General features: G+C 46.1%; 1 protein-coding gene across 1 annotated transcript; it reads left to right on the forward strand.

Moving 5' to 3' along the window:
* The first annotated feature begins 3704 nt into the window (after positions 1-3704).
* LOC106603352 (gap junction delta-2 protein) lies at positions 3705-18810 on the forward strand. The gene is made up of 3 exons (XM_014196920.3): positions 3705-4381; positions 4478-5408; positions 17154-18810. The coding sequence occupies exons 2-3, from the start codon at positions 5332-5334 to the stop codon at positions 18007-18009; spliced, it is 933 nt and encodes a 310-aa protein (XP_014052395.1). The 5' UTR covers positions 3705-4381; positions 4478-5331; the 3' UTR covers positions 18010-18810.
* Positions 18811-27462: the final 8652 nt, after the last annotated feature.

Here is a 27462-nt window from a genome sequence, read left to right on the forward strand (position 1 = left end):
GCTGCAAAGCGTGACTAGTCTTATTTCCTGTCAACTTGGTGATATCAGTGTTGACAATATTTGAATTCAATATTTCAAGTCTAAATCATTTCCCCACAACATAATTGGGTCATAGTGGGCAACGTTTTGGCTGTCTATGATACATGGCCAAAACCAGCTATGATCCTCAGACAGTGTTTTCTGGTATTGTACTGAAAGTGAAGACAAGGTGAAGGACAATGTTTTGGCCTGATGTCAGGCAGGCTCCATCCTGTTTCAAGGGGAAGGTCTTGGGAAAGGTCAAAGAATGTATACTCTTTATTCATGCCTGTCTGCACTCACCAGCAACACTGCATCCACTTTCTGACAACCTCTCTGAAACAGATTACCAGTAAGCTACAAGACCATTTGTCAGCGAACATATCAGTTCGTGATTATAGCCTCCTCCCAGCTGCCACAGTGTGTTACTTGACATTTTTTCAGTGGGTTTGGTTTAGGTCACCTAAAGTAACAGTTGGTACTGATCTGATGCATAAATCAACTATGCCTCTGACTGGAGCCCATCCCTTTACTGGCCTGCTGAGAGCTGGTACAGCCACTGGGTGGCAGCCTCTCCAACGACTGGCCAGGGGACCATGAGCAGAGAAAATGCCACATGAGTAACTGTTCAGAGGATCTATGTTGGTTCCCTGATGAACGTTACCAACACTCACACCTGAGCTCTACACACACGTACACCAATCCCTGCTTCCCCCCTCCCTTCATAGACACGTTGACCTACGTAGTACGTTAGATGATGCTTATCTATCACCCACTACCTTATCTACATAGGTTGTGTCCTCTATCATACTATATCATTCCTCTTTTGGTTAAGTGACCCCTATACTATTCATGACAGATTCTAAACAGCTTACTACGAGGTAGTGAACAGTGTTCTCCAGTCTACTACAGCGCTAGCTGGATCATTTCCCCTGACTTTACACTATTTGTTTGGATTACAATATGTCAGATGTCTTTTCACCCCATTTGATTCATACTGAAGCTTCAAGCATCAAGCCCTAAATATGGAGTATCAATACAGGATTATGACAAGGGAATAGCAACATCTGTTATTAATGATCAGCATCTTTGTGACAAGAAAATCGTCAAATTGATATTTTTGTAATATCAATTAATCTAAGATGAATATTTCCTGTTAATTCATTAATGCAATTTGGTGTTTCCCTCCATCCAAGGTCATTGATGTAAGAATAATATTTTTGGTGTGTGTGTGCACGTGTGTTTTTATTTCATTGTAGTGTTAAAAAAAGCGTGTGTGTGTGTCTGAGCTGGCTCTTCTAGGTCACTGATGACACACCTGTGTCTCACTCTCTTGTTCCATAGAGGTCTGAATTCATTCAGCCCCAGCCAGCTGACGACAGCTCTCCACAGCCTCTCTATGTCACTAACCCAGGCCCAAACACATTCCACTGCCTCAGGACTGATACACCATGTGTCCTTGACGAGGATGAGACCCTAAGCCCCCTCGCCCAAGATGCTGAACACACACAATGTTCCCTCTCCATCCCTATCTGCTCTCTCTATCTCTCTCACACACACAGAGCTAGATACATTGATTCACTGCAGTGGTTGCTGTGTAAGGTTTGTGGTTGTGAACTTGCTCCCTCTAGCCTGATTACCTGCTGTGGCTGGTTTTGTATGAGGGTATGCAATATCACTGCATGCACTGTTACCATGGCATCACAGGGGCACGTTTCCTATTCACCTCTCACAAGCCTGCATGCAACCTGAAGCCCAACCCCCACTCTCTCTCTGCCGCTTACCTCTATTTCTTCTAATGCCCTAAAACTCCATATCTCTCGGTCTGTCCTTTCTTCAAATAACATTTTATTGATCACATGCTTCGTAAACTATTTAACTAACTATTTAGCAGTCTTACGGCTTGGGGGTAGAAGCTGTTCAGGTTCCTGTTGGTTCCAGACTTGATGCATTGGTACCGTTTGCCAAGCAGTAGAAGAGAGAACAGTCTATGACTTGGGTGGCTGGAGACTGAATATTTTTTGCGCCTTCCTCTGACACCGCCTGGTATAGAGGTCCTGGATGGCAGGGAGCTCGGCCCCAGTGATGTACTGGGCCATACGCACTAACTTCTGTAGTGCCTTGAGATCAGATGCCAAGCAGTTACAATACCAAGTGGTGATGCAGCCAGTCAAGATGCTTTCAATGTTGCAGCTATATAACTTTTTGAGGATCTGAGGGCCCATACCAAGTCTTATCAACCTCCTGAGGGGGAAGAGACGTTGTCATGCCCTCTTCTCGACTGTGTTGGTGTGTGTGGACCATGGTAGATCCTTAGTGATGTGGACACCGAGGAACCTGAAGCTCTCAACCCGCTCCTCTACAGCCCCGTCGATGTTAATGGAGGCATGTTCGGTCCTCTGTTTCCTGTAGTACACTATCAGCTCCTTTGTCTTGCTGACGTTGGGGGACAGGTTGTTGTCCTGGCACCACACTGCCAGGTCTCGGACCTCCTCCCTATAGGCTGTGTCATCGTCTTGGTGATCATGCCAACCACCATCGTGTCGTCGGGCAAACTTAATGATGGTGTTGGAGTTGTGCGCTGCCATGCAGTTGTGGGTGAACAGGGAGTACAGGAGGGGGCTGAGCACGCACCCCTGAGGGGCCCCCGTGTTGAGAGTCAGAGTGGCGGATGTGTTGTTGCCTACACTAACCATCCTGGGGGTGTGATCCAGTTGCAGAGGGAGGTGTTCAGTCCCTGGGTCCTTAGCTTAGTGATGAGCTTGGAGGGCACTGGTGTTGAACGCTGAGCTGTAGACATAGAACAGCATTCTGACGTAGGTGTTTCTTTTGATCTCTGCATCTCTGTGTGAGGAGTAAAGGACATCTAGTTGTACAGGTGAAATGCTGGTAGAAATTAGGTAAGAGGGATTTCAGTTGTCCTGCATTAAAATCACCGGCCAGTAGGAGCGCAGCCTCTGGATGAGCATTTTCTTGTTTACTTATGGCCTCATACAGTTTGTTGAGTGTGGTCTTAGTGCCAGCATCAGTTTGTGTTGGTAAATAGACAGCTATAGTATGGTAAATAGTATGGTCTACAGCTTATCATGAGGTATTCTAACTCAGGTGAGCAGAACCTCGAGACTTCCTTAATATTAGAGATTGTACTCCAGCTGTTGTTAACAAAGTGACACAAACCACCCCCCTGAGCTTACCTTACACTGTCGTTCTGTCCTGCCGATGCATAGAAAAACCAGCTAGATGTGTATTATCCGTGTCCTTGTTCAGACAAGAAACATTGGATATTCTTCCCCTTGATGCTGTTACTGTTGGTGTGTGACTCACAGTGGCTACTGTACCAATGTGGCAGAGCAAGTGTGTGTGTGTGTGTGTGTGTGTGGGGGGGGGCAGGTGGGGGTAGCCAATGTACAGTATCACACCGCCATTATATTAATCTAATGAATTCAGCTTTCTATGTCACAGCAGAATACTGTACTGTGCTCATCTTTCCAGAGAAAAAAAGGGGGTGGAATGGAGAAGGGGAAATGGACAGAATGTGGGAAGGGGGATGAGGAAGAGTGGGGAGGAAAATACAGTATGGAAAGAGGAGGGAGTGAGAAGGTGGGGGCAGAGACAAATAAGTGTGCGGTCATGCTGAATACAGTAACAGGAAGGGGCAGAGGGGGAATGGGGAGGAGGAGCAGAACTATGATTCTCTCCTGTAATCCTCTCGACAGAGGCATGAGGCTTGTGATGTGTAACAGAGAGAACGAGAGAAGGGAGAGCGAGACCATGTGTACGAGAGGGTGATGAGAGACAGAGTGACAGTGAGAGAGAAAGAGACTCCACATTGAGACAGAGGATTGCAGAAAAAAGGAAGGAAGGAAGGGGTGGCGGTAGAATCCCTCATTCCAATAGAACAGGAGGAGAGAACCGAGACGGCACAAGGGAGGCATTCTTGCAAGCACAAGTGAACCAGCGATCAGGCTAGCAATCCAAGCACATTTACCAGATAAGGAAATAGGGAGGGGGGAGAGAGAAAGAGAGAGGTCTGAAGGGGGGCATGTGGCATGCTTACGTAGTTTGACAGAGATCGAGTGAGAGAGTGAACCAGAGAGAGTGAGAGAGTGCTGAAAGGAGAGGGAGGAACAAGGAGCGAGACCTAGAGAGAAATAGGTAATCACAGAGAGACTGAGCTCAGAACACAAACATAAGGAGAGGGGAAAGGAGGGAGCAAGGAGAGAGAAAGAGCAAAGAGAGGGAGAGAAGAGAGAGATGATGGTTTTCCAGGAGGATAGCCACTCATCCCTGCTCTCTGCGGCAGACATGACTCCAGGCGGAGGACTCTGCTGGAATTAGCCAGAGGGACGATAGAGGACAGCAGGTCTGCAGCACCACTGTCTAAGTGTATGCAGCAAGGCAGCTGATTGAGTGTGTGTGCCGGCGTTTATTTTGTCTTTTGTTTTACTGTTTCTTGTAGTGATCGGGGGTGGAGGAGCCAACGTTTCTCATGACAATGAATTTCAGTAAGCAATACAGTGCATGGCAGGAGCTTTATGTGCAAATGTGTATTTACATCATATTGTAGTAAATATAGGGAAGATTCAGGCAGTGACAGTCGGTCCTTGAGTTTGAGCGGGGGGGGGTGTGTGTGTGTGTGTGTGTGTGTGTGTGTGTGTGTGTGGGGCTGTGCATGGAGGTGAGCAGAGGAGGGGTCAGCTGGGTGCAGTGTGTAGTGTGCTGGGTTAGAGGAGGCAGGGTACAGGGAAGGTACTGAACACAATGCAAGGACAAGAGCTTCACAACCATGGGAGGGAGTGCATCTGAGGTACCAGGACAGCCCTGGGGGTAGGGTGGAGGACAGAGCGAGAGAGGGCAGGGAAGAGCGGGCGTGAGGGGGAGAAAGAGGGGGAGGAGGGAGAGAAGGAGAGAGAGCGAGATCATGGCTGTCACATACAGTGAGCTATAGCATAGATCTGAGTGGTGCAGCAGGGGGAAGACAAGCTTCACTACACAGGGAGGGGGAGGGAGAGAGGAGGAGAGAGGAGGAGAGGCAGACGGCACCACTCCTCTGCCAGGAAGAGAAGAGCACAACGGGACCGGACCAAGGGAGGGCACACACCTTCACCCCCACACAGTCACTCCCATAGAGAACCATCGGCCAGGTCAACGAGTAGAGGTCAGAAGAAGCTGGTGTGGGACGGGGGCGGATGCGCCCCCTCTGGCTGGGGACCGTCAGGAGCGCTGAGCCCAGGAGGAGGGGGAGGAGGAGCGGGAGGAAGAGGGGGAGAGCCCCGGAGACCCGGTTCCTCCTTAGGCTGAACCTGTCTTTCAATGACCATGGGGGAGTGGACCATTCTGGAGCGGCTGCTCGAGGCTGCTGTCCAGCAACATTCTACCATGATTGGGAGGTAAGACTGTCCTCCTGCCACTCATCACCAGTGTCTGTGTGTGTAAAAATTGTTTTGTGTGTGTGTTTTTGTGATGGGAAATGCTTGTGTGTTTTTTTTAATTGAAAGAGTGTGTTGGTGTTTTGGCAGGTAGCCTAGCAGTTTAGAGCATTGGGCCAGTAACCGAAAGGTCACTGGTTCGAATCCCCGAGCCGACTAGATGACAAATCTGTCCGTGCCCTTGAGCAAGGCTCTTAACCTTAATTGGTCCTGTAAGTCGCTCTGGATAAGAGCATCTGCTAAATGACAAAAACGTACATGTAAATGTATGAGTGTGTTTGAGTGTTAACTGGGTTGGTGGTATCCCTGAGGACTGTCCCAGCAGTAGCCCCCGCCCCGCCCCTCCCCTCCCCGGACATTCCCCCCCTTCTGTGCCCATCATTAGTTAAGGGATAAGCTAATTGCACATAATCAATAGCTGGTATTACTGGGCATTAGGGCTAATTCAGCCAAGCTCCTGTGTTGATTTCACCTATTGGTCCTGGTATTGATGGAGGGGCAATGGGAGTCTCAAGTAGCAAGGGACAGGAGGAGGGAGGAGAGCGAGACATACCGAGAAAAGAGGACATAAATGAAGGTGTGGATGAGAGAGGAGCAGGATGAGATGGAGGAAATGATTCTGAACTTGGCAGAGGAGAGATTGCTTCTTGTGGTTTTGTGTGTTCTGTAGTTACTGGAGTGTAGTGACAGAAGGTTATGCATGAGCAGATTGGAGTCTTATTAGCAGTGAAGACATGTACTGAGGACAAACATACTGTAATGGCAGATTTTTTTCTCTGGCATGTGAAAAATATGCATCATCGTCTCTCGCCTGCCTGATTAGTCAAATTCAAAGTGTGATTTTCCACCCATTAACCACAATGTGAGTTACTCACATTGGTAAACTGCACTCGTCCCTTGTATGGAAAAATCACACACAATATTTCCATTTCCATATGCTTGCTTACCCAGTGAAGCATACAGCTATAGGATTTCAGGATTGCAGTACAGTGCAGTAGAGAGGAAGTCTACAGAGCTTGGCTACCTGTGTTAACATGGAGGCCAGCTGCACTGCTGTGCTCATTAACCTCAACCCCAGGTAGTCCCCAGCAAGGGCAAAGCCTGACCTTCTCTCTCAGACAAGCACAGTACAATCACTGTGTGTCTGTGTTTGTGTCTGTTTTTGTTCTTTTGTCTTTTGTGTGTGTGTGTGTGTGTGTGTGTGTGTGTGTGTGTGTGTGTGTGTGTGTGTGTGTGTGTTTGTCTGTGTGTGTGTTTGTCTGTGTGTGTATGTGTTTGTCTGTGTGTGTATGTGTTTGTCTGTGTATGTCTGTGTTTGTCTGTGTATGTCTGTGTTTGTCTGTGTATGTCTGTGTTTGTCTGTGTATGTCTGTGCACGTACATGTTTATCAGAGTATGTGGCTAGAAGGCTATATACAGCAGGCTAAATAGAGACTGAGGGCGACATTTTCCTAGTGCAAAAGCACTGTGCAAAGTACAAACATTACCATAAACCTCATTATAATCTAGCAGCGCTATTTCATTTTAAACTTTTCTTCAACAATGTGCGTTATGAAGAAGCAACTATTTATGTATTGCTCAGTTTACTAAACTCAAGTTAAATAATTGACTAAATAATCAAATCGGAGGGGATTATTTAACTTGAGTTTAGTAAACTGAGCAGTACATAAAGTCACCTCTTCATAGTACATTGTTCAAGAAAGGTTTCAAATGAAATAGCGCTGCTAGATTATAATGATGTTTATGGTAATGTTTGTACTTTGCACAGCGCTTTTGCACTATGAGATGTCACAACAATGTTGATGGTGTTAAATGTAGGTTGTAGTGTAGTATCACTACGGTATTATTATTTCATATTATTCAACATGGTGGATATGAAAAGCAAAAGGAATAATTATAACCACAAATAGGAACTAAGTGGGATAACAAATCCAAGTTCAGGCACTCGTGTGGGTCTACAAGTTGAAAAGCCTTTAATGTGTGGGTGAAGTCATGATTAAAATCCACCAATGCGTATCAGCGAACCCCTTCATCAGGGTGTCCCAATGGTGGATATGATTTGGGGTCATGTTAAAGTAGATCAAAGTTCTAAAAAATACTGATAAAGTAGACCACACAAACCACCAAACCAAATATGTGAGTGTGTACATACTGTATCTCCCCATGTCTCTAAATGCCATACGATTATGAACAGGATAAGGGATCTGCATTTTCCTCACATCTCCTTTGAGTTTAGATCAAGCCCCTGTCTGGCAGCTAGAATCAATGATAGTCTGTCAGGTGCAAAAGAGGAACACAATAATCAGAGAATGAATCAATGAATGAAAAAACGCCTACAATCATTCAGAAGCAGAGACAACTCTCTCAATGTGTCTGCGGCGTCTGAAAGAGAGCATTATTAATGCTGACATGGACTTCTGTTCATGTCTTATTCTTAATCTGAGCGCTGCTGTTGATCATGCGCTTTACAGGCCCGACAAGAAAGGCTCCCCCCCATAGCAAACATATTTGATGACTAATTCTCCTCAAGCTAAATGTGTGTCCATCCTTTTCATCATTGTCTCCTTCTGGAGTATTCATATGTGGAGTTAAAGGCATTGAGGTGTTTCCACATTCTATACCAAACATGGTCAGATGACTAAAGTGGTCATGTGAATGGTGACCCTATAGTGCACCACAGATAACAGTCTCTTGTTATTTGTACATTCTGACGCTCAGTAGCCTACATTCCTCTGGTTTCTCCTGCCGCTGGTGAGGACATGAGGGTGTGTTGTAACTGATACCTTAGTGTTTGGGCCATGTTCAATCTGTTAGTCCTGTCTGTGTGGCCTCTAGATGTTAGCGGTAAACTGATATCTCTGTGGTGGCCCTCTATCACTCCATTATGCCTGTCTGTCTGTGTGAATTTAGATACTTCATAGCAACTGCAGATATGGGACTGAGTGTTTAGATACATACATGGTGCATGTATACAGGGTGAATCTTTAAGCTACTGTAACGTGTCGGTGGAGGCCTGGCTGTGAACTTGTTTCATGTGGTCAGACTGCTGTTTCAGAGATGTGATTCTAGAAGAATCATTATACATCAGGGTCAGGTCAGCCATTTTGCACATTCAGTAGTGTATGTAAATGTAGCAGCGGTCTGGTTAGAATGCATGTTCATGTATATGTGACAGTTCTGTTATAATCCTGCTGACTAGATTCTCTTCTGACTCCAAATCAAGTCTCTGTCCCCCTCCTGCAGTCACTGTGCCTTATACTGTCTGTTTGTCCTAACTGTCCTCTATAGGCTATCTCTCACACACTCCCCCCTTTTCTCTGCTTCATTCTGACACACACGCACGCACGCACACACCACACACACACACACACACACACACACACACACACACACACACACACACACACACACACACACACACACACACACACACACACACACACACACACGCCTGTGATCTCTCTTACAAAGCGTTAATGTGCTCTTCCAGGAGAGAAATAAGCCGGGGGGTTCCTGTATTAAATCAGGTTAAACACCTTGCAGGTAAAAGGGAAAGGAAGTGTGTTGATGCATCATTTTCTCCACTGCAATGCTGTAGTGGGGTCAGTGCCAGAGACGAATGGAGCGAGAAAAGAGAGAGAGAGAATGGAGGACTAGGGGATCAGGGAGAGATTAAACAATGGAAATGAGGGGATGGAGGGATGGGAAGGAAGGGATAGAACTGCAGAGGCTGAGGAAAGAGAGGGGTTTGAAACATGAATACAAAGAGGAGGGAAGAGGAAAAAGAGGGTAAGTTTCCATCTGCAGAGTATCTGAGTTGGCAGCACAGGTTGTTATCACAATCAGTGGCATGGAGAATCTGTGTCATTACTCAATACACTGGAGATGCTAACTGACCCTACTGCAGAGGAGACAGCCATACTGGATACATCCACAGCATCGGGCTACATTTTTATCTTTTAGCAGACACTCTTATCCAGAGCAACTTACAGTAGTGGGTGTATACAAAATAAGACAGCTGTTACTTATAGTTAGTATTTGCTTCTTACACATAGTCCCATATTCACGGAGGGGAGGGAGGGAGGGAGGGAGGGAGGGAGGGAGGGAGGGAGGGAGGGAGGGAGGGAGGGAGGGAGGGAGGGAGGGAGGCTTCTTCAGTGTGATAGCCAGTGTGTTGTAATGCAGCTCTCTAATCTCTGTGCTTGGTCAGGTCTTCATTATGTGCTGCCATAAGCAATTAGCACTGTCTTATTATGGAGACATGCTCCGTATGAGATGAAATAACATTTTCACTCTGTGTGTCCAGTATGTGTGGCTGAATATTATGTGACTGCTCTCTGTTTTTGTGCCCTTGGTGTTTGTCCACTGTCAATAATGTATTTGCGTTTCTGCTAGTTCTGGCTGTATGCAGACCTATGTGTGAGTACTCGTGGGGTGAGCTAGTATGTGTTTGAGAGGTACACAGTATGTATGCATAGCATGTGAGATCATGACCTAGTGTATACATGAGTCTGTGAGCATCATCAGCGTGTGTGTGTATATGTGTATGCATATGTGTCAGTGTGTGTACGTTTGTGTGTATGAGCTGGTGTGTGGGTGTTTTCCCTGTGCATCTGGGGTCAGTGCTCTGGGCCGGTGCAGCCTCTGGAGGCTGGCAGCAGCAGCTGCTGTGTGGATGAATGTGTGAGAGCCTTCAGAAGAGCCAGGGCCTGGATGTCCAGCCAACACACCAACTACTACAGGAGCTACCATAGTCTACCATGCCAGACCTCCAAAACCACGTCGTTGTCACGGCCTGGTTCACGACGAGGCTGCCATAGACCTAACACTGGAGCTGCTAAATCAGATTACACAGCCTACACATCAGCTAATCTATAGTATACCGTAGAAGCAATGCAGCAGAGCTGCAGAGCGTTTAGAGGCTACACATAAAATGAATTGCCTATACTGTAAAGACTTCCTGGCCATTCAGCATTACCAACACACCATTGCTTGTATAAACCACCATTCAATAGACACTGGCTCTACACTCAGTGTACTTGCTGTTTCTATACCTTTCAGCATTACTGTAGGAGTTCTAAGAGCCTGCTCTGATTCATGACTGTGACATCATCCTAGACCAAAGATAGCTAGAGATTCAATTATCCACTTGGGTTGCAATCAGACATGCTCTTTAGCTGGATGATTGGGTCTCCAATCAGAGACCTGGCTGTGGTGGTTTACATCACATTCCATACCAGCCAAGAACGCCTTCCTCACTGGTACATTCATCTGGACAGGCTGTTTCTATAGTAACTCACAACTGTGTATATGTGCACATTTGATGCAATATCTTCATTAAGGGATGATTCATCACCATGATTATTGGTGAATTTTAACACATTCGGTATGAGAAAATCTATAGCATTTTATAGACCTTGAAAGTATGGTTTGGTCACAGTGGGGCGAATCGTCTGGTTTTCTAGGACACCGTGTAGGGCACTCAGTGTGAGATTGACTGATGTAAGACATGATGTAAGACACGTTCCAGCCAGTCTTGCTGTATAGGATCTGAGGCTGGAGCGTTGATGGTGTTGTACAGAGCTGTGTAGAGGTGGTGCCTGGATCCCCATCCTGGATCTTCTGGACCAGTTCAACCAGTTCAACCAGTTCAAGCAGTGGCCGTTGGCTTGATTGAAGAGCTTCCAAAACAAGAAGGCGAACTTCTAATGGTAGTTGAACATCTTTTTGATCATCTGATGTGGGATATTCAGATGGTGAGGGCCTAAGGGCCTTCCTGCCTTCATTTGCTCTAATGTATGGGCCCTCTCTCGGCAGGGTTTTACTGATGTTTCTAGATGACCTTTTCCCACTGCTTTCTGCTAATGCAGCAATCTACTTCATGCTGATTATCCTGTTCTACAGCAGAATACCACGCACGCACACGCGCACACCACACACACACACACACACACACACACACACACACACACACACACACACACACACACACACACACACACACGGCAATCCCAAACCATGTAATACCTACACCCAAACAGTCCAACACCTGAATAAACCAACAGCTCAGGACCGCAGTAAAACGCACACTGTGCAACACCATCACGTACCCCTGTCAAACATTGCAGGCAAAGCAACCCTGTGAATTCTGCAGAGCCTAATAGATGAGAGGGAAACGTAATGACCTGTGCCTTTCCCGGGAAATACAGAACATGAAAATATTTGCAACTATTCAGTACAAGAATACATAAAACATGAGGCATAATGAACACATCTGTAATGTTGATTAGTAAGAAACCATACGGAGTTAGAAACCATACGGTCCTATGCCGTGGACGTGTGAACAGACAGCTTGTGTAGTGCAGCATAGGTGCAGTGTAGGGCCCGCCCCTCTGATGCAGCACACAGCAGGTGTTTGAATGATGATGACAGTCACTCGTTGTGACAGCAGGACCTGGACCAGGCTGCACCAAGGGAACTGCTGCAACACAAACTCACTCAGAGCATCTCTGTGACGACTTGACAGAGGCTCTGTCACACTCAGACTCTTTCATTGTTGAGATACATACAGAAGCTTATCTTGTTCTATTATCCATTCAGTACATCGACAGGGTAATCAGCTGCTGCAGCTGTGTACATTCTCACATTTCAAAACCCAGAGATACAGTAGGGATCATAAGGTTCTTTGCCATTAGCTTTATGGAACAGGACATAATATGCTTTTCATCTAGCAGTGTCTGTCAAATGCCTTGCTGAGAAACATCAATACCCTCACTTTCTGTCAAACCATCAAGGAGACAAACACTTACAGTGCATTCGGAAAGTATTCAGACCCCTGATTTAATTATTATTTTCCCTCCTCAATCTACACACAGTACCCCATAATGACAAAGTGAAAACAGGTTCTTAGAAATGTTAGCAATTTTGTGAATTCTTAAAACAGAAATACCTTATTTACATAAGTATTCAGACACTTTGCTATGGGACTCGAAATTGAGCTCAGGTGCATCCTGTTTCTATTGATCATCCTTGAGATGTTTCTACAACTTGATTGGAGTCCAAAATTCAATTGATTGGACATGATTTTGAAAGGCACACACCTGTCTATATAGGTCCCAAAGTTGACAGTGCATGTCAGAGAAAAAACCAAGCCATGAGGTTGAAGGAATTGTCCGTAGAGCTTCGAGACAGGATTGTGTCGAGGCACAGATTTGGGGAAGGGTACCATTTTTTTCTGCAGCATTGAAGGTCACCAAGAACACAGTGTCCTCCATCATTCTTAAATGAAAGAAGTTTGGAAGCACCAAGACTCAACCTAGAGCTGGCCGCTCAGGCCAAACTGAGCAATCCGAGGAGAAGGGCCTTAGTCAGGGAGGTGACCAAGAACCCGATGGTCACTCTGACAAAACTCCAGAGGTCCTCTGTGGAGATGGGAGAACCTTCTCAGAAGGACAACCATCTCTGCAGCACTCCACCAATCAGGCCTTTATGGTAGAGTGGCCAGACGGAAGCCATTCCTCAGTACATGGCAGCCCGCTTGGAGTTTGCCAAAGGGCACCTAAAGGACTCTCAGACCATGAGAAACAAGATTCTCTGGTCTGATGAAACCAAGATTGAACTCTTTGGTCTGAATGCCAAGCGTCACGTCTGGAGGAAACCTGGCACCATCTCTACGGTGAATTATGTTGGTGGCAGCATCATGCTGTGGGGATGTTTTTCAGTGGCAGGGACTGGGAGACTAGTCAGGATTGAGGGAAAGATGAATGGAACAGAGAGATCCTTGGAAAACCTGCTCCAGAGTGCTCAGGACCTCAGACTGCAAGGACCTGACGCAAGGACCTGAGATGAGAAGCAAGTACGGGGAGTCAAACATTTATTCAGGGACAAACATGGAACACGACAGGAACAGCGTCAGCACACGGGTAAACAAGGACATATGACGAACAATCCCGAAGCAGGGAACAGAGCTAGGAAACAGACAGATATAGGGAAGGAAATTACACAAGTAATTGAGTCCACGTGAGTCCAATGAGCGCTGATGCGCATGACGGGGAAAGGCAGGTGTGCGTACTGGAAGTGGCTTGAGTGCGTAATGTTGGAGTCTGGCGCCCTCGAGCGCCAGAGGGAGGAAGAGCGGGAGCAGGCGTGACACAGACTGGGGCGACAGTTCACCTTCCAACGGGACAACCACCCAAAGGACACAGCCAAGACAACGCAGGAGTGGCTTCGTAACAAGTCTCTATATGTCCTTGAGTGGCTCAGCCAGAGCCCAGACATGAACCCAATCGAACATTTCTAGAGAGACCTGAAAATAGCTGTGCAGCGATGCTCCCCATCCAACCTGACAGAGATTGAGAGAATCTACAGAGAAGAATGGGAGAAAGTCCCTAAATACAGGTGTGCCAAGCTTATAGCGTCATACCCAAGAAAACTAGAGGCTGTAATCGCTGCCAAAGGTACTGAGTACAAAGTACTGAGAAAAGGGTCTGAATACTTACATAAATGTGATATTTCAGTTTGGGAGTTTTTATACATTTGCAAATATTTCTAAAAACCTGTTTTTGCTTTGTCATTATAGGGTATTGTGTGTACATTGACTAGGAAAATAACTATTTAATCAATTTAAGAATAAGGCTGTAACGTAACAAAATGTGGAAAAGTGAAGGGGTCTGAATACTTTGCACTGTACGTGTGTGTGTGTGTGTGTGTGTGTGTGTGTGTGTGTGTGTGTGTGTGTGTGTGTGTGTGTGTGTGTGTGTGTGTGTGTGTGTGTGTGTGTGTGTGTGTGTGTGTGTGTGTGTGGTGCATGTATGGCTCTGTGGCTGTGTTTCTCTTGTGGCTGTGTGGCTGTGTGGCTGTATGGCTGTGTGTGTGTGGCTGTATGGCTGTGTGTGTCTGTGTGGCTGTATGGCTGTGTGTGTGGCTGTATGGCTGTGTGTGTGTCTGTGTGGCTGTGTGTCTGTGTGGCTGTGTGTCTGTATGGCTGTGTGTGTGTCTGTGTGGCTGTATGGCTGTGTGTGTGGCTGTATGGCTGTGTGTGTGGCTGTATGGCTGTGTGTCTGTATGGCTGTGTGTCTGTATGGCTGTGTGTGTGTCTGTGTGTCTGTATGGCTATGTGTCTGCGCGTGTAATTGTGTATTTGCTTGTGTGATTCCCTGCATACATGTGTGTTCTATAAGAGTGGAAGTGTGTGCAAATGTTCATGTACACGGCATTGAACCTCTGAAACACCAATGGTGTAGAGATCTCTTCTGTTTTATTTTCAAACACACTGAGAGGCAGTGTAGTGTACACACAGCTGCTCCAAACACAGACGACCAGACACACATGCCACCTCGCACAAGCAAGGGATACACACACACACACACACACACACACACACACACACACACACACACACACACACACACACACACACACACACACACACACACACACACACACACACACACACACAGTACATGCACACTCGCATACACATACACACATAAAAATAAACACGCATGCTCATATGCAAACACATACACATGCCCATGCGAGGCCCAGGTGGTGTGAGAACAGTCCTGCAGCAGCATGCAACTCTATTTAAAGTCTGTACCATAGTACCACATGTTCTGCCTGCTCTGCTGCCCGGCTAGGAATCTGTTCCATCACATCTGCCTGTCTTTCCCCCTGATTTAGCATGTTTGTCTCACTTTACATCTGCCTGTCTATCTGTCTACATTCATAAGGTTTCTGTATCTTCTCACGCCTCACACACAGTTCTTGTTTCTCTCACTCCTTCATCCCTCCTTCCCTTGCTCTCTTCTCCTCTCCCTCCCTGAGCCTCCGCTCTGACTGGATCAGTAGGGGGTTGCTGTGGTAACCGGCCATGGAGAGTGGGTGTGGGGGGAGGTGGGGCTAATTTTAAAGACACACCAGGGTCTCCTTTGACACTGCACTACGAAAAAACTTGGAGAGAGAGAGAGAGAGGGAGAGAACAAAAGAGATGTAGTGGGAGGGTGGGAGAGAGAGAGAGAGGAGAGAGAGAGAGAGAGAGAGAGAGAGGAGAGAGAGAGAGAGAGAGAGAGAGAGAGAGAGAGAGAGAGAGAGAGAGAGAGGAGAGAGAGAGAGAGAGAGAGAGAGAGAGAGAGAGAGAGAGAGGAGAGAGAGAGAGAGAGAGAGAGAGAGAGAGAGAGAGAGAGAGAGAGAGAGGAGAGAGAGAGGAGAGAGAGAGAGAGAGAGAGAGAGAGGAGAGAGAGAGAGAGAGAGAGAGAGACGTAAAGAGAGAGAGGAGGAGAGGGACGTAAAGAGAGAGAGAGAGGAGAGGGACGTAAAGAGAGAGAGGAGGAGAGGGACGTAAAGAGAGAGAGGAGGAGAGGGACGTAAAGAGAGGGGTAGTGGAGAGAGAGAGATTAAAAATGGCAGCATATGTATTCAGCAGTGCTAAAGACGTTAATTGAACAGCCACTGGTAGCTGCCTCTTCCACATAAATGGAGGCTATCTAAGCTGCTTAGTAACAGTAAAATGAGGGTCTGTATCTTCTGAGGAACTCTACAGCCTGCTGCTCCAAATGAAGTGCACACACTCAATCAATGTCCCATTGAACACTTCACCATCAGTCAAACCAATAATATGGGCTAAATAATCAATACACAGGAAGGGAAGGGAGAGAGCATGAGGGGGCGGGGGGCATTGCTTTAGGACAGCACTAGCAGTGAATTTTAAACATCGCTGATGTCATTTGGTTGACATTTTCACTGATGCCAGTGGTGCATATTGCAGTACATAAACCATGTTTAGGTGAGGAAGCATTGATAAAATATAGGAGCCTATTTAATGGGGTTTAGACCGTCTGTGTGTGTGTGGATGTAGTAGTACTGGGTAGATTGAGGAGGAGTGGGATTAAGCTCTCAGCACGTCTCCACAGGCAGAGCTGAGAGGGAGAGAGACAGCTCATCTCTTATCTGTCTGCTGTTGAAAAATGAATGGAGATGCTGGCTGGATAGGAGACAGGAGGGTTACGCTCAGCCAGCAACATGATGGATATTCATGCAGGGTTCCACATGTTCATTATCCACAGAAATGACTGAGACTATCTCTCCTCTCCTACCTTTCTTCGTTTCACACTGCAGCAGCTGAGGGATTCGTGCATACACATGCACTCACGGGCACACACGCAAGCACACACACATTCACACACACACACACACACACACACAGAGAGTGACCACTACACACATCTGATTAAACTTGTCCTTGGTGTGAGAGCTGCTTTTGTCTCCATTGATTTGCTGTGGTTGAGCAGAGGTACATATAAAACACAGCCTTTATTGGCTTAAGACAAATGATGTCACTCTCACACATGACAAAAGCCAAAGCCAACCTGCAAACACGTTAGCTTTGGCTTTCAATGAATGGTAACAGACTGGTAACATGTCTAATTAATCATGTCAATATCACAGTACTTACAATGATTATTTGTTATACTCTGTGTCACATCTGACTAGGGTTGCAAAACTTTCAATAAATTCCCTGGTTGAAGGATTCCCAGAATCAGGAGGAAATAAGTACGAAATCCGAAATCCTCCAACCAGGATGACTGTAAAACCAGAACATTTATTGAAAGATCCCAGAATTGTGCAACCCAAGCTACATTTAACACTCCTCTTAACACATAACTGACATTGTGTCTTCCCCACCCCTCTCTCTCTCCCTCTCTCCAGGATCCTGCTGACAGTAGTAGTGATCTTCCGTATTTTGATAGTAGGTATAGTGGGTGAAAAGGTCTATGAGGACGAGCAGATAATGTTCATCTGCAACACTATGCAGCCGGGCTGCAACCAGGCCTGCTATGACAAGGCCTTCCCCATATCCCACATCCGCTTCTGGGTCTTCCAGATCATCTTGGTGTGTACGCCCAGCCTGTGCTTCATCACCTACTCTGTGCACCAGTCCGCCAAGCAGCGTGACCGCAGTTACTCCATGCTGCACCCCTACATAGACCATGGTCATGCAAGTCACCACAGTCGTGGAGGCGACCACCACGCCCGCAAGCTACGCAACATCAACGGTATCCTGGTGCAGAACCCCGACAGCGGCAAGGAGGAGCAGGACCTGGAGGTCAAGGAGATCCCAAATGTAGCCCGGGGGCTCACACAGGCCAAGAGCGCCAAGGTGCGGCGGCAGGAGGGCATCTCCCGCTTCTACGTCATCCAGGTGGTGTTTCGTAACGTACTGGAGATCGGCTTCCTGGCAGGCCAGTACTTCCTGTATGGCTTCAATGTGCCAGGGATGTTTGAGTGTGACCGTTACCCCTGTGTGAAGGAGGTGGAGTGCTACGTATCACGCCCCACAGAGAAGACGGTGTTCCTGATCTTCATGTTTGCGGTGAGCGGCATCTGTGTGCTGCTCAACCTGGCCGAGCTCAACCACCTGGGCTGGAGGAAGATCAAGACGGCCGTTAGGGGTGTTCAGGCCCGCAGGAAGTCCATCTGTGAGGTGCGTAAGAAGGACGTGTCGCATGTGTCCCAGGCCCCCAACCTGGGCAGGACCCAGTCCAGTGAGTCAGCCTATGTCTGACAGAGGTTCCTCCACATGGGGGGACCTGGACCTCTGGACCGAGCACAGATTTCTCTGGGGAGGACGAACACTCAACCCAGCTCCCCCCACCCTGAGGGGCACTAACTTTACACTGCAACATTATTCAGGGGTGCAGAGGGACTTCACATGGCCATACTGAAGGATTATTGGAGAGAAGAGCTTTTTGGACTCTACAAGAGAGAGAAAGTACCTAAATGGCAGTTGAGGTACTAACTAAAGTTAGATTTAAACTGTTGGGGGAGTTGTGCCTTCCAAGAGAACACACTGGATAAAGAGGAGATGGGACTAATTACTGTAAGAATATGAATTAAGGATAATTCAAATTAAGAAATAAGTCTCACATAAATATATTATCTTTGCCTTTGTGAGAGGTCAAACGTTGTCCCTTCATTTATTTAAGTATGTGTGCATATGCAAGAACGTATGTGTGAGCATGCATGCGCATGTGTGTGTGTGCGCAAGAGATAAGGCAGTGTGTATGTCCTTTGTTCTGCAGTCAGAGCAGAGACGATGGGTGAAGTTGAGTTGCTGAGGGAATGAAAACATTCCTTCTTTCCGTTATTTTCCTTCCCTCCCGGCAGCTCCACTATGAGGAGCCAAGCAGAGGAGATGCATCTTTTATCATCCCCTTATAAACCCAGAAAAGAAGGCTTTAAAATGTAAAAAAAAATCAACACCAAAACTATACCTCAGCACAAACTGGAACCCCTGTCCACGTCCCGTCCCCACTCCCTGCACTAGCATTCCTCCCATAGCTCCCCCCGTCCCCCCCTGACCCCCGTCACCCCCGTCCCCCCCCCCGTCCCCCCCCCGTCCCCGTCCCCCCGTCCCCCCGTCCCCCCGTCCCCCCTGCCCCCCGTCCCCCCTGCCCCCTGTCCCCCATCCCCCCGTCCCCCGTCCCCCCCATCCACCCCGTCCCCCCTGCCCCCCGTCCCCCCATCCCCCCGTCCCCCCTGCCCCTCGTCCCCCCATCCCCCCGTCCCCCGTCCCCAGTCCCCCCCATCCCCCCGTCTCCCCTGCCCCCCGTCGCTGTATTATGCATTCTTTTATAAGACTGACTACAATATGAAGCACTAAAGGAATGAATGGGATTCCAACCAGCCGTTATTTCTCCATTACACAGGAAACAGAAGTATTTACTCGCAGAACATTTTAACGTTTAACCCACAAGTTTTTGCTTTACTATTGAATTTGGTGCCATATTTCCAAGTTACTGTAAATAATTGAATGTAATAATAATTGCATAAAGCCAGCTTATTCCCCTATGAGGCATGGGTGGGCGGGGGCATGGCGTGCGTCAGGTTGGGTGCTGGGATTTGGGTGGTGCTGGAGATTAATCATAGATTGCCAGCTTTAAGAATATATCATATTAATGTGCTCTTTGTTAAGCTTTTGTTCTCTAATGGAAATTGTAAGTTCCAAAAAAGTATTTTTTCCCCTCCTATGGACTTTGAAAAAGGCATGTTACTGAAGCATTAATAGAATGGATAGATTGTGTTATGACATGTAATAAAAAAAAGAGACTGTTTAATTTATTTGCATCCTGCTCCTGTGACATGTAATAATCAGCATGTGTTAAGATTAAAACGATATATGAGATGTGAACATAGCACCCTGTAATGGGGATATGGGGAGCGAATATTGGAAAGGCTCCAGAATTGCAGCAATAATACTAATAATATATTGCAGAAAAAATAAATGAATAAATAAATAAATATCAAAAAGCCTCATATTTTCTGCCGAAGTGTGTGTGCAGGCTACGAGAATAAGCCGAGAGCACAAGGTTAAAATCACATCAAGAGAACAGTTTTATACATTGAGTAGAAAAACTGAAAATGTTTACAGAGTGGAAATCAACATAAAACAGCACATTTATGGGCACTGATGACAAGATATACAGTATGATGGATATTTTACATTTCCGTGCAAATGCTTTATGACAATGTGAGTATTGTTCTGATAACAGGGGGTATGTATGATTAAAGTTGTGTACCTAGACCAGACATGAACAAACCACAGGCAAATTAATTTGACTTTGTAATGAAAAGGAAACAACATGAATAAGTTAGATAAAGTCAGCTAGGCAGAGTTAGTTGCCACGGCCCCAAAATCCATTCAGTAAGACAGAAAATAAACAGAGTTACTCCAGCAGGCCGCAGAGACCTCCACACTAACAGCATCTAGCTTTGATCAAATCCAAACAGTTACTCCAGCAGAGACCTCCACACTAACAGCATCTAGCTTTGATCAAATCCAAAAATTGACCCAAGTGCTAATCACAAATCACAACCCAGGTGCTTTGATTTGGGCTTTCATCTAGGGCTCTTTGATGGAGGCTTATGGCCCTTGTCCCCACTGGAGGATTCCGAGAACTGAGCTGAACTGAGCTGAACTGAGCTGTGTGTGTGTACTGTGTGTGTGTGTGTGTGTGTGCGTGCGTGCGTGCGTGCGTGCCTGCGTGAGTGAGTGGGAGGGAGGGAGGGAGAGAGACTGATTGCTGCAGTCCAGGAAAACAGACAACAGCACATTCCCAGGTGAGCTCATCCAACTGATCTCACTCAGTCCTCTGAGTAAGAGATGAACAACTTTACACATTTTGGGAGTGGCTGGCTGTCTCTGGTCAATCTTCCTGTTGTTTATGGTTAGGGGATTCAATGAGGTCATGGTCAAATCAAATTTTATTCGTCACAGTTTACAGCAGGTATAAAAAGTGCAGCGAAATGCTTGTGTGCTAGCTCCCTCAACAATGCAGTACGTTATTCAATATCAATAATAACAATAAAAAGAGTTGAGTCAAAAATAATAACTACAGATGTAGGATCTCAATTGAATCACTCCTTTGTTGATGAGAATATTCTTGCACCGCAGGAAATGCAGGAGAGCTTTGTGATTTACATAAATTAATTGAAAACCCACACTAACACGTTTATATATACTTTTTCTTCCCAAGATGGCATAGCAGTCAGACGTCCGTTGTCCTCCTCTTGTCGTGTCCCGTGTATATATATATTTACATATTTTCTTCGCATATCTTTTTTTTTTTTTCTAAAAACTCAACCTCAAGACATTCTCCTGCAACCCGCTTCACCAATAAAAAAAAAAAGGATTATTTACCTCAAATCTGAAATCCACAACAGAAGCTAGCCAGAGGTTAGCCAGAGGCTGGCCAGTTCACTGGCTAACGTTGGAGTTCAGCTAGCCACGGTTGGCGGTCATCAGCTATCCCTTAGCTAGAAAAGCTATCGCCAGTTTTGTACAGCGCGACTCAGACCAGAGCATACCGGACCTATTTTTTTCTCTCCATATCCCCGGATTTCTACGGCAGGCTCTGGACATTTACACCTGGATCTTACAGCTAGCTAGCTGCTATCCGAGTGACTATTGGCTAACATCGGTCCCGGAGCTAACACCAATTATTCCAGAGCTAGCCAGCTGAAGAGTTCCATCAGCCACTCCTGGGCTACAATCACCTATCCGGACCCATTTTACTGCCGATGCGGAGCCCCATCGGGCCTTCATAACTGGACTACCAATGTTATCTGCCCGAGGGAGTTATCCAACTAGCCCCTCCATCGCGACGTAACCTGAACGCCCATCTGCGGCCCGCTAATCGTTAGCTGTCTTTTCGGCTGCTATCTTAATAGGTCTATCGGACAATTTTCTTGGGCCACTATAACTATAACTATTTTGCCTATTGGACTGGTCCCCCCTACCACACGGAACCCCACTAATCTACAGACGGAAACGCACGAGGTAGCTAAAAACAGACATCCCTCCATCTTCTGCAAGCTTACTACCTATGGCCCGGCTAGCTGTCTGAATCTCACTTGGACATTTATGATCACTCGGCTAAGCATGCCTCTCCTTAATGTCAATATGCCTTGTCCATTGCTCTTCTGGTTAGTGTTTATTGGCTTATTTCACTGTAGAGCCTCTAGCCCTGCTCATTATACCTTATCCAACCTTTCAGTTCCACCACCCACACATGCTATGACATCTTCTGGTTTCAATGATGTTTCTATAGTCAATATCTCTCTCATCATCACTTAATGCCTAGGTTTACCTCCACTGTATTCACATCCTACCATACCTTTGTCTGTACATTATACCTTGAAGCTATTTTATCGCCCCCCAGAAACCTGCTCCTTTAACTCTCTATTCGGGACGTCATAAACGACCAATTCTCATAGCTTTTAGCCGTACCCTTATCCTACTCCTCCCCTGTTCCTCTGGTGATGTAGAGGTGAATCCAGGCCCTGCAGTGCCTAGCTCCACTCCTATTCCCCATGTGCTCTCTTTTGATGACTTCTGTAACCGTAATAGCCTTGGTTTCATGCATGTTAACATTAGAAGCCTCCTCCCTAAGTTTTTATTCACTGCATTAGCACACTCTGCCAACCCGGATGTCCTAGCCGTGTCTGAATCCTGGCCTAGGAAGTCCACCAAAAACTCTGAAATCTTCATCCCTAACTACAACATTTTCAGACAAGATAGAACGGCCAAAGGGGGTGGTGTTGCAATCTACTGCAGAGATAGCCTGCAGAGTTCTGTCCTACTATCCAGGTCTGTACCCAAACAATTTGAACTTCTACTTTTAAAAATCCATCTCTCTAAAAACAAGTCTCTCACCGTTGCCGCCTGCTATAGACCACCCTCTGCCCCCAGCTGTGCTCTGGACAACATATGTGCACTGATTGCCCCCCATCTATCTTCAGAGCTTGTGCTGCTAGGTGACCTAAACTGGGACATGCTTAACACCCCAGCCATCCTACAATCTAAGCTTGATGCCCTCAATCTCACACAAATTATCGATGAACCTACCAGGTACAACCCCAAAGCCGTAAACACGGGCACCCTCATAGATATCATCCTAACCAACTTGCCCTCTAAATACACCTCTGCTGTTTTCAACCAAGATCTCAGCGATCACTGCCTCATTGCCTGCATCCGTAATGGGTCAGCGGTCAAACGACCTCCACTCATCACTGTCAAATGCTCCCTGAAACATTTCAGTGAGCAAGACATTCTAATCGACCTGGCCCGGGTGTCCTGGAAGGATATTGACCTCATCCCGTCAGTAGAGGATGCCTGGTTATTTTTTTTTAAAGTCTTCCTCACCATCTTAAATAAGCATGCCCCATTCAAGAAATTTAGAACTAGGAACAGATATAGCCGTTGGTTCTCCCCAGACCTGACTGCCCTTAACCAACACAAAAACATCCTGTGCCGTTCTGCATTAGCATCGAACAGCCCCCGTGATATGCAACTTTTCAGGGAAGTTAGAAACCAATATACACAGGCAGTTAGAAAAGCCAAGGCTAGCTTTTTCAAGCAGAAATTTGCTTCCTGCAACACAAACTCAAAAAGGTTCTGGGACACTGTAAAGTCCATGGAGAATAAGAACACCTCCTCCCAGCTGCCCACTGCACTGAGGATAGGAAACTCTGTCACCTCTGATAAATCCACTATAATTGAGAATTTCAATAATCATTTTTCTATGGCTGGCCATGCTTTCCACCTGGCTACCCCTACCGCGGTCAATAGCACTGCACCCCCCACAGCTACTCGCCCAAGCCTTCCCCATTTCTCATTCTCCCAAATCCAGTCAGCTGATGTTCTGAAAGAGCTGCAAAATCTGGACCCCTACAAATCAGCCGGGCTAGACAATCTGGACCCTTTCTTTCTAAAATGATCTGCCGAAATTGTTGCAACCCCTATTACTAGCCTGTTCAACCTCTCTTTCGTGTCGTCTGAGATTCCAAAAGATTGGAAAGCAGCTGCTATCATCCCCCTCTTCAAAGAAGGGGACACTCTTGACCCAAAGTGCTACAGACCTATATCTATCCTACCCTGCCTTTCTAAGGTCTTTGAAAGCCAAGTCAACAAACAGATTACCGACCATTTTGAATCCCACCGCACCTTCTCCGCTATGTAATCTGGTTTCAGAGCTGGTCATGGGTGCACCTCAGCCACGCTCAAGGTCCCAAACGATATCGTAACCGCCATCGATAAGAAACAATACTGTGCTGCCGTATTCATTGACCTGGCCAAGGCTTTCGACTCTGTCAATCACCACATCCTCATTGGCAGACTCAATAGCCTTGGTTTCTCAAATGATTGCCTCGTCTGGTTCACCAACTACTTCTCTGATAGAGTTCAATGTGTCAAATCGGATGGCCTGTTGTCCGGGCCTCTTGCAGTCTCTATGGGGGTGCCACAGGGTTCAATTCTTGGGCCAACTCTTTTCTCTATATACATCAATGATGTCGCTCTTGCTGCTGGTGATTCTCTGATCCACCTCTAAGCAGACAACACCATTCTGTATACTTCTGGCCCTTCTTTGGACACTGTGTTAACAACCCTCCAGACGAGCTTCAATGCCATACAACTCTCCTTCCATGGCCTACAACTGCTCTTAAATACAAGTAAAACTAAATGCATGCTCTTCAACCGATCGCTGCCTGCACCTGCCCGCCCGTCCAGCATCACTACTCTGGATGGTTCTGACTTAGAATATGTGGACAACTACAAATACCTAGCCTTCCCTGTAGCTCAGTTGGTAGAGCATGGTGTGTGCAACGCCAGGGTTGTGGGTTCGATTCCCACGGGGGGCCAGCACAAAAAAAAAAGAAATGTATGCATTCACTACTGTAAGTCGCTCTGGATAAGAGCGTCTGCTAAATGACTAAAATGTAAATGTAAATGTCACCAAAGCCCCATATACTACCCACCACTGCGACCTGTACGCTCTCGTTGGCTGGCCCTCGCTTCATACTCGTCGCCAAACCCACTGGCTCCAGGTCACCTACAAGACCCTGCTAGGTAAAGTCCCCCCTTATCTCCGCTCACGGGTCACCATAGCAGCACCCACCCGTAGCATGCGCTCCAGCAGGTATATCTCTCTGGTCACCCCCAAAGCCAATTCCTCCTTTGGCCGTCTCTCCTTCCAGTTCTCTGCTGCCAATGACTGGAACGAACTACAAATATCTCTGAAACTGGAAACACTTATCTCCCTCACTAGCTTTAAGCACCAGCTGTCAGAGCAGGTCATAGATCACTGCACCTGTACATAGCCCATCTATAATTTAGCCCATACAACTACCTCTTCCCCTACTGTATTTATTTATTTATTTAGTTCCTTTGCACCCCATTATTTCTATTTCTACTTTGCACTTTCTTCCACTGCAAATCTTCCATTCCAGTGTTTTACTGGCCACCTTGGCCTTTTTTGCCTTTGCCTCCCTTATCTCACCTCATTTGCTCACATTGTATATAGACTTATTTTTCTACTGTATTATTGACTGTATGTTTGTTTTACTCCATGTGTAACTCTGTGTTGTTGTATGTGTCGAACTGCTTTGCTTTATCTTGGCCAGGTCGCAATTGTAAATGAGAACTTGTTCTCAACTTGCCTACCTGGTTAAATAAAGGTGAAATAAATAAAAATGTAGCCTACTTTTGGCCAGCTAGTAGCCTAACTACCAATCAAGTCACATTATGGCCAAACGTTCAAATCCTGTTGCTGCAGGATTATTTTGCTGTGACAATAAAGTCAATTTAAGATCCTATATCTGTAATAGAAGACGTAGTATGCATAGTCAGTATTTACAAACATAACGTTTGCAGTGTCTTGGTCACGCAGTAGAATGAATAATATATAACAGAGCAGCATTGACTGCGTGTGTGTGTGTCTGTATGGGTGTGTGTTTGTACTTGTTTGTGTGTAAGTTTGTGTGTAAGAGTTGGATGTGTGGATAGTCAGTACAAATAATCTCCAAGGTGCAGAAAGTCTCTAAGGTGCAGAAAGTCTCTAAAGTGTTGATAATCTCTAAAGTGCAGAAAGTCTCTAAAGTGTTGAAAGTCTCTTAGGTGTTGATAATCTCCAAGGTGTTGATCATCTCTAAAGTGTTGATAATCTCTAAAGTGTTGATAATCTCTAAAGTGTTGATAGTCTCTAAAGTGTTGATAATCTCTAAGGTGCAGATAGTCTCTAAGGTGCAGATAGTCTCTAAGGTGCAGATAGTCTCTAAGGTGCAGATAGTCCCTAAAGTGTTGATAGTCTATAAGGTGCAGATAGTCTCTAAGGTGCAGATAGTCTCTAAGGTGCAGATAGTCCCTAAGGTGTTGATAGTCTATAAGGTGCAGAGAGTCTCTAATGTAGTCTCTAAGGTGTTGATAGTCTCTAAGGTGGTCTCTAAGGTAGTCTCTAAGGTGTTGATAGTCTCTAAGGTGGTCTCTAAGGTAGTCTCTAAGGTGTTGATAGTCTCTAAGGTGCAGATAGTCTCTAAGGTGTTGATAGTCTCTAAGGTGTTGATAGTCTCTAAGGTGTTGATAGTCTCTCAGGTCGTCTCTAAGGTGTTGATCGTCTCTAAGGTGTTGATATTTCGAAGGTGTTGATATTCTCTAATGTGCAGATAGTCTCTAAGGTGCATGACTTAATAGTCTCTAAAGTGTTGATAATCTCTAAGGTGCAGATAGTCTCTAAGGTGCAGATAGTCTCTAAGGTGCAGATAGTCTCTAAGGTGCAGATAGTCCCTAAGGTGTTGATAGTCTATAAGGTGCAGATAGTCTCTAATGTAGTCTCTAAGGTGTTGATAGTCTCTAAGGTGGTCTCTAAGGTAGTCTCTAAGGTGTTGATAGTCTCTAAGGTGTTGATAGTTTCTCAGGTCGTCTCTAAGGTGTTGATCGTCTCTAAGGTGTTGATATTTCGAAGGTGTTGATATTCTCTAAGGTGCAGAAAGTCTCTAAGGTGCAGATAGTCTCTAAGGTGTTGATAGTCTCTCAGGTCGTCTCTAAGGTGTTGATCGTCTCTAAGGTGTTGATATTTCGAAGGTGTTGATATTCTCTAAGGTGCAGATAGTCTCTAAGGTGCAGATAGTCTCTAAGGTGTTGATAGTCTATAAGGTGCAGATAGTCTCTAAGGTAGTCTCTAAGGTGTTGATAGTCTCTAAGGTAGTCTCTAAGGTGTTGATATTCTCTAAGGTGTTGATAGTCTCTAAGGTGTTGATAGTCTCTAAGGTAGTCTCTAAGGTGTTGATAGTCTCTAAGGTGTTGATAGTCTCTAAGGTGTTGATAGTCTCTAAAGTGTTGATAATCTCTAAGGTGCAGATAGTCTCTAAGGTGCAGATAGTCTCTAAGGTGCAGATAGTATCTAAGGTGCAGATAGTCTCTAAGGTGCAGATAGTCTCTAAGGTGTTGATAGTCTCTAAGGTGTTGATAGTCTCTAAGGTGCAGATAGTCTCTAAGGTGCAGATAGTCTCTAAGGTGTTGATAGTCTATAAGGTGCAGATAGTCTCTAAGGTAGTCTCTAAGGTGTTGATAGTTTCTAAGGTACAGATAGTCTCTAAGGTGCAGATAGTCTCTAAGGTGCAGATAGTCTCTAAAGTGTTGATAGTCTCTAAGGTGTTGATAGTCTCTAAGGTGCAGATAGAG

The sequence above is a fragment of the Salmo salar genome, chromosome 04, assembly GCF_965601325.2.
Source record: "Salmo salar chromosome 04, fSalSal1, whole genome shotgun sequence".
NCBI classification, from domain to species: Eukaryota; Metazoa; Chordata; class Actinopteri; order Salmoniformes; family Salmonidae; genus Salmo; species Salmo salar.

Excerpts from the sequence above, each read along its gene's own strand:
- LOC106603352 (XM_014196920.3), top strand. The coding sequence starts at position 5,332 with ATGACCATGGGGGAGTGGACCATTCTGGAGCGGCTGCTCGAGGCTGCT. Across the intron at positions 5,409-17,153 it reads CATTCTACCATGATTGGGAG|GATCCTGCTGACAGTAGTAG; the intron begins GTAAGACTGTCC and ends CCCTCTCTCCAG.